Here is an 8,027-nt window from a genome sequence, read left to right on the forward strand (position 1 = left end):
TCGGAGCAGGAGTGTCTCCTTCCTCAGGGCACCTACCAGACCTTCAGATTTCGTTTTCCCAGCCGCCTTGTTCGCCCTGAAGTGGTGGTCACCTTTACAGTCTTCATCTCTGAAGAGGAGCCGGGCCGGACTACTTCCAGCTCCCCTACAGTGGAAATTGTCCAAGACAGCGACATCTTCCTGGTCGATATGGAAGGTCTGGTGTACCGCACTCGTCGTTACGCTGCCCAGCAAGCAATTCAGGAAACTTCGAGCCATGAAGTCTCTGTGCAAGAGGTCCAGCCGCTGCCCATTTCCAATGTGGAGAAGAATGTTTACAGCTCCTGTGCTCCGAGACAGGGCAATACCGTTCACGCCGCCTCTGTTTACGAGGTCCTGCCACTGCCAGATTCAAATATGGAGGTGGAGGTCTTCAATGGTCGTGCTTCGCCAGCCCAAGAAGAGTCGGTGATTTGGCTCGGTCCGCCAAGCCCAGATATTGGAAGGCAGAAGGCCACATCCAACCAGCCGGTCTAAGTCACGGGTGCTCTGTTTTAGTTTTTCTTACCGTCATGTTAATGCATTTCATGCTGTGTTTTTGGGATCTTTTTCATGTTTTTGGGTCAGGTCATTGCTGTAAGCCGCAGGCTTCAGCAATTTGTTATTTCAGTTCAATGGTTCATAATGTAAACCGGCTCTGTCTGGCCAGGGGATATGAAGTTTTTGTCATTTTGGGTCTAGATTGTATGAAGTCCAAGAACTATAAAGGACTCTGTCTCATGATACGGTTAAAGCTGCTTATGCTTGAGGACTGGCTTCGGCCTCCTCGCAGAAAGTAAAACTCTGTACATATTTTCTTTTCCTTAATATAGCAGTAGTCTTAATTCAGAAAAAAAAAAAACAATTTGATACAACCACCTTGCTCTGGTTCAAGCCCAGGCTTCAGCAATTTGCTATTTCAATTCAATGGTTCATAATGTAAACCGGCTCTGTCTGGCCAGGGGATATGAAGTTTTTGTCATTTTGGGTCTAGATTGTATGAAGTCCAAGAACTATAAAGGACTCTGTCTCATGATACGGTTAAAGCTGCTTATGCTTGAGGACTGGCTTCGGCCTCCTCGCAGAAAGTAAAACTCTGTACATATTTTCTTTTCCTTAATATAGCAGTAGTCTTAATTTAGAAAAAAAAAAAACAATTTGATACAACCACCTTGCTCTGGTTCAAGCCCCATCAAGGAGTGTGATAGAGATATTTGCACATAAGCAATCGTAACATAGAGAATGGACCTTTTGTAAGCTCATGCAACTAACAACTTCCCATATTGCACATATCGAGGATAAATACATAGCATATGTCAACAAGGAGACTAAATTCCAACTCTATATACAACATTGTAAGGACAAACACACACACACATCAAGGAAATGAAATGAATCTAACATTAGAAGTTGATTAAACAATTGCAAATTACCTCTTCATATTTTAAAACCCTATATTTCCCACTCTTTATAAACGCAACAAAGAATACGAGTTAAATAAACTATTTTTTTTTTTAATTGGAATGAGAATTTTTAGAGAATTGGTAACTTCGAAAGATCGACTGCCACTATTACACCAAATACAATTATTTCATAAATGCCACAAGCAATCCAGTTACAACATGTCTTCAAAGACTTGAACTCACGCAATTGGGGAACAAATTATTCACCAAACCACTCGAGCTAAGCTCCTTTGACCAATAAACTAAAAATTGCTAACATTTAAATGAATAATGAAAAACAATAGGTTAAACAATTTTTAGTACCCTTTAATCCCTTCAAGCCACCCTCCTCATCATCAATTTGGAAAAGTTAATATATTTCAATCCATGAATGAATGATGGGTTATCCTTCGCCCCAATTATCAAATGGAGATTAAATTTGCACGGGGTCTAGGCATAGCGACGAATAATCAAGCAAAATATTTAGCTCTATGGAAAGGAATTGAGTTAGAAATAGCAAGGAAAATTTGAAAGATATTTTTTTTTGGAGATTCAATAGTGGTGATTAGGAAAGTAAGAAAGGCCCAGGTGGCCACCCCCATGAAAATTTTGTCTCCCCTCAAACACATTCTCCTTCATATTCATCAGTTTGAAGAGATAGATTTTTTCCACGTGTATTGCCATATGAATAAGCCAGTTGACATGGAGTTGAATCACAGAGCCAATTTAGACCAAGGTCTAATGGATATGGGAAATAGTGTTGCGATTCATGTTTTGTTGCCATGAATCAAGGCCATATGTGTATCAACAACCACTTCAATATTGGGGGGAGGAAGATGAATGAATGCCTTCAGGTGTCGGCAAGAAATAATGCCAACGACACACTTCTGGTAGCCTGATGATTCTCGAAAAAATGTGAATGGCTAGATAATGGAAACCATGTGGCAACAAGACGCGACGAAAACTAGAGTCACGTGGGATCGGGAAGGAGAGGCTATTAAAGCCCTGCAAAGGATAATAAGTTGTGCACAGTCACTTATTACGATATTCCTCTCTATAACCGAGTTTGCTCGTGTGATGATCATAGGGGAATCATCTAGGTTGATATTATAGATGTGGAGGAAGATGAAATTAATGCCAAATGTTTATGACCTTGGAAGCAATAGAGGGTATCTGTTGAAAAGTGTAACTAGGTTCGGTCTTCATAATGACATGTGTAAGCATGATTTTTTATTTTTTATTTTTTATTTATTTATTTATTTTAACATAATCAGTTGTTGTTTGTATTCCAAAAAAAAAGAAAAAAGATCGAGGATACTAAGCTCCGCAGTTACAAGGCATTATGCCCGGGAAGCAAAGTAGGAGAACACTACAAGAAAGACAAAATTCCTCTTTGTTCCTATCATTTCTAACTTTTGGAAAACCTGAACAAGTATAGATTCTAATGAACTGGAATAATAAGAAGGAGAATTTGCATTGCATGCTTAATCTATATTTATATGGCTGATCTAGCGCGCTGTAGATTCTTCTGGCTTGCTGTCGATTTCAATGTTTCTTAGGCTTGAAGAGCTGGTGTTGGGAACGTTTCTTTTCTCCAACATAAATTTCAGAATTTCAATGGATTCCTGAGCATGGCTGCATCTGTTGGAGAGATCGTTAAACTGTTCCTGAAGCGAAGTAACTCGGTGGAGAAAAAGGTTGATGTCAGCTTCATGCTTCTCGCTAGTGATCTTGGCATGAATGTCAATTTTAGCATCCAAAATCTTCTGGTGAGCACGGATTTGCTCCAGCTCTGCTTGCAAATCAACGCAATGAAGACAGTCTTCATTTCTAGCCATTGAGGAAACCCGAACTATGACTTTGATGCTCTGTAGGAGGAGGGCTCTGTGCTGCTGCAAATCCGGCGAGTCTGAGCGAAAGGAGCTTGAAGGATGAGTGGGGGACAACAGGGAGTGGGATCGAAGGGAAGAGCAGGGAGCTAACGAAAGGGGAAGCGAAAGCTGCCAGGGAAAATGGGAGATGCGGAAGTGAGGGGAGAGATCATTTAAGAAAGCGAGGGCAGGCGAGAGACTAAGGGTGAGGGATGAAGTGAACACGAGAAAAGTGTGGGGAAGGTCACGGGGAAGATCACGGGGGGCGATAGGACTAAAAAGATGATAGCGGATCGGATTCAGAGATTTTGCTGCGAGATCCAGATTCTGAAGGCTGACAAAAAGGATTTGAGTAGCGTTCAGATCCTGACAGTTCGTGAGGATGCTGCAGGAGTCGGGGTCAATTGTTTGGCCACAATCCATTCTGAGCATTGAAAGGATTTTGGTCAAGGAAGATAATGATGGGTTTCAACAGAGTTGCAGAGAAGATTTCCTATGGGTCTGTTGCAAGCACTATTGGCACAAGTGTCAGCTTCCTTATTGAAAACTCGAAGAACATGAAAGAAGCGAAGGTCAGCCATTTGTTGAATGAGAGCTTGACAATGATTGATAGTTTGTTGGAGAATCACATTGGAGGCTCTTCGATTGTAGACCATTAGACTGATAATGGTAGCTGAGTCACCAAAGATCATTGCTGAGTTGATTCCTAGCTTTTGAAGTTGTACGAGTCCTTGGTAAAGAGCTAGAGCTTCAGCCCTATTGTTGGAGAGGGGACCGAGCCCCCATTCATAAGTGGCTCTGATATCTCCGTTGGTGTTGTAGATGACTCCACCTGCCCCTGCTGTTCCGGGGTTGGATTTGGAGGCTCCATCGAAGAAGAGATAGTTGGAGTTGCTGTTTCTGAGCCAAGCTGATAACTCCTCTTCCTTCAATCTTACTTTCCAGCTATGAATAGAGGTGTTAAGCTGGCTGCTGATGCTGCTCCCACTCTGGTTACTATTGTTTTTGTCCAATATATTGCCTATGAAGTTCCTTTCTTCAACACAAAGGCCAGTGATGTCAATTTGCTTCTGATTTTTAGCTAAGATGGTTTCTAAAGTAAGACTTTTTGCCTTGTTACAAAGTTTCCTTGTGATGGTTTCTTTATCTTTGAAAACTATTCAGTTTCTTTCCAACCAAATGTTCCACAGAAGAGAGTAGGGAAGAGTATCCCAAACCCTTTTGACAATGCTGTTCTTCTTTTTTTGCCATGGGTAACTCTTCTTCCAAAGGTGCAGAACTTCTCCAATGGAGTTATGGGGGTTCCATGGGAGATGGTCGTTGAAAGATATTTCTTTCCAACAGGAAGTGGCAAAGGGGCAGGCTATAAAGAGATGCTGAATAGTTTCTTCAGCTGTTTGGCAGTTTGGGCAATGGGAAGGCCCAATTATGCCTCTCTTTTGCAAGTTGTCAGAAGTGAGGATTTTCCCTTTTAGAAGTGCCCAAATGAAGAATTTAATTTTTGGGATGGCCTTAGACTTCCAGACAGTTTTCCAATGATTCCAAATAGGCATTGGATGATCGCTGCTACAGATATACTGATGGGCAGCTTGAATTGTGTACTGGGCGCCTGAGGGATCCCAACGAAAACTGTCAATATCATTTTTTTTAATAGGAGCAATGCTGTGGAGGTGAGCTTGGAGAATGGTGAAACTCGCCTTGAGGTCCATGGGTATGACTGGGAAGGTCCATCCCATCCAAATTTGAGAGTGGGTATCCCATTGGGAAATCTGATCCAAGTAATGAAGCCCTATGTTGTCAAAGAAAGAGAGAATTTGATCAGTTCCAGGTTGGCTGCTGATAGGCTGTTGTCCCATAATTTTGTCTGCTCCAATTTTGATATTGGTTCCACCCTTGGGGACTTTGGAAATGTTTTGGGTCATTAAAGGGATTGCTTTCTTGCACAATCTCCAGATTTTGGAGCAAACTCTGTTGGGGATATCGTTGTCTAAGAGGTGCTGCCTTGGAAAGTTTAGATATTTGGCTTCCAACACTCTTTTCCACCAGGCAGAGTGGCCGCTGATGAATCTCCAAATGATCTTGCCACCAAAGGCTAGGTTTAGGTACTTGGGAGATCTGATTCCTAGCCCTCCATGATCGTGGGTTTGAATGACCTGCTTCCAGCTAACAAGATTGAACTTCTTTTTTCGTTTTCCCCCCTTGCCATAGGAAGTGGCGGAGAATGATTTCCATTTTATGATGGAAGATGGCAGGAGCTTGCAGAAGTGTAAATTGGTATAAGGGAAGAGAAGAGAGACCTGATTTCAGTAGAACAAGGCGGCCTGTTGGATTGAGCCAAGTGGAGCCCCATTGTTGCACTTTCCTTTTCATCTTGTCTATTATGGTATCCCAAACTTCAACTTTCAAAGGACCAACACTCACTGGCATGCCCAGATAAGTAAAGTGTTCCCAATCTAATTTGCAAGGGACCCCAAAGGTGTTGGCGATGCTATGAAGGACTTGAGCTGTAGTGTTCCAACCATAAATGCAGTTTTTTTGTTGATTGACCATACCTCCTGAGTAGCTCATGTATTTGTCCAAGAGGGCTTTGAAACGGCGGGCTATTATATTGGATGCTCCTCCTATCAACAGAGTATCATCAACAAATTGAGAGTGATTGATGTTTTTGACCCCGTTCTCAAATTTAATGCCAGTAATGAGACCAACCCGCCGCTTGTAGTCCAAAGCTCTACTAAAGGATTCAACCATCAGGATGAACAGATAGGGGGAGAGGGGGAAGCCTTGTCTTAGCCCTCGAGAAGATTGGAAAGAAGGTCCAGGTCTGCCGTTAACAAGAGGAGAGATCCAAGGGCCTGAAATGCAAGCTTTAATGAGATCGAGGAAAGGGCCAGCAAATCCCATTTTCTTTAGAACAACAATGAGGAAAGAGTGCCTGACTCTATCGAAGGCATTGGCCAGGTCCAATTTTAAAATAAAACCTTTTTCATTCCTAGATTGGCTGGAGTGAATAGCTTCTTGGACGAGGAGGATTGAGTCAGAAATTTTCCTGTTGGCTAGGAATCCTCCTTGGTTTTCAGAGATGAGCGAGGGAAGTAGAGGTTTGAGATGAGTAGCAAGGATTTTGGTCAGGATTTTGTAAGAAGAATTGCAAAGAGAGATGGGTCGAAATCAGGAGAAAGATGAGGGCCGGTTCTCTTTGGGAAGGAGGGCGAGATGGGTAGCATTGGTGAACCCTCCAATTTTTCCTTTTCGCTGAGTCCATTTTAGCATCTTGACTAGATCTCTTTTTATTGTTTCCCAGTGAGCTCTGTAGAAGCAAATTGGGAAACCATTTGACCCAGGAGCTTTATCTAGTTGAAGAGTCCAGATAGCTCCTCTTATTTCTTCTTCTTCAATCTCCTTGACCAAGCTGTCATTTACTTCCTTGCTGATCTCAGTGGGAAGATATTGCAGCAAATCTGAATAGTCTTCCTCCTCTTTCGATTCTGTTAGGAGAGCGTTGTAATGATCTGAGGCTGCCTGTCTAATAGCTCCTTGAGTGACTTGAAGATTTCCTTCTCTGTCTATGATAGATGTGACATTGTTCCTAATTTTTCGAACAACAGCCTGCTTATGAAAGAATGCTGAGTTTTTGTCTCCTTCTTGCAGCCATAGCTGCCGAGATTTTAATCTCCATTTCTGCTCCTCCTCTCTGTTGGTGCGGTATAGCTGGAAGTAAAGTTCACTCTCACGGTCTTTGTCTTCCTGCAGAAATCCGCGCTCCTCTATTATGCTGTGAATGTTTTCCAATTTGGCTTTTATCTCTTTTTTTTTCTTCTCAGGCTCCGTGTAATAATTTTTTGCCCAATCCTTTAAGGCGATTTTTGTTCTTTTTAACTTGTTTTCCCATATGTACCCCGATGATCCTTCTATATGTTGACCCCAAGTGTTTTGAATGATCTCTTTGGCAGTTGGGATGTTGTTCCACAGAGGGTTGTATCTGAAAGGAATGGGCCCGAAGGGACAGTGTGCTTCAAGAACAAGAGAAGTGGGATAATGATCGGAAGCAGAGAAGGGAAGGATGGTGGCATAGGTGGAAGAGAAGGAGGAAAGGAACATGATATTCACCAGAATTCTATCCAGCCTCTCCATGATGTTGCCTTTGCCCAACCTGCGATTGCTCCAGGTGAATCTTCGATTTTTTGGAACAACATCAATAAGATTGTGTTCCTACATGATGGTCTCCAATTGCGTTCTGCACGGATCTGGAGAGAAGCAGCCTCCTCTTTTCTCATTGGAATGTAGAATGAGATTGAGGTCTCCCCCAAGAATAATACTGTTGTTTTCTTCTTCATCTATATTTAATTTGAGGGCAACCCAACACTGCTCTTTGTCTCTGTAATGATTTGGTGCATAAACGTTATAAATGACTATACTTTGGCTATCTATAGTGCTTTCTAGAACAGTCTTTATCCAATGCTGGCTGACTGTGTCTGATATGAGAGTCCATATGTTGTGGTTCCAAAGGGTTGTGATTCCCCCGGAAGCGCCCCTTGATTCACAAATGCTGCCATTATACTGCTTTAGTTGGCCAATAATTCCTTTCATTTCTTGTTGTCCTTGTTTTGTTTCTTGTACCAGTAGAATTCCAGGTTTCTCAAGTTTTATTAAATCTTTTAAGGCAACTATTTTGGAGGGGTGCCCTAGTCCCCTACTA

At 42.2% G+C, this 8,027-nt stretch overlaps 1 protein-coding gene across 1 annotated transcript; it reads right to left on the reverse strand.

The window, feature by feature from the left end:
* Positions 1-6,499: 6,499 nt before the first annotated feature.
* LOC149237642 (uncharacterized) lies at positions 6,500-7,462 on the reverse strand. The gene has a single exon (XM_089369345.1). The coding sequence runs from the start codon at positions 7,460-7,462 to the stop codon at positions 6,500-6,502; it is 963 nt and encodes a 320-aa protein (XP_089225471.1).
* Between the last annotated feature and the right edge of the window lie 565 nt (positions 7,463-8,027).

This window comes from Pinus tabuliformis, chromosome 8 (genome assembly GCF_031772625.1).
Source record: "Pinus tabuliformis cultivar Carrire ecotype Pingquan chromosome 8, CPIR1, whole genome shotgun sequence".
Classification (NCBI taxonomy): Eukaryota; Viridiplantae; Streptophyta; class Pinopsida; order Pinales; family Pinaceae; genus Pinus; species Pinus tabuliformis.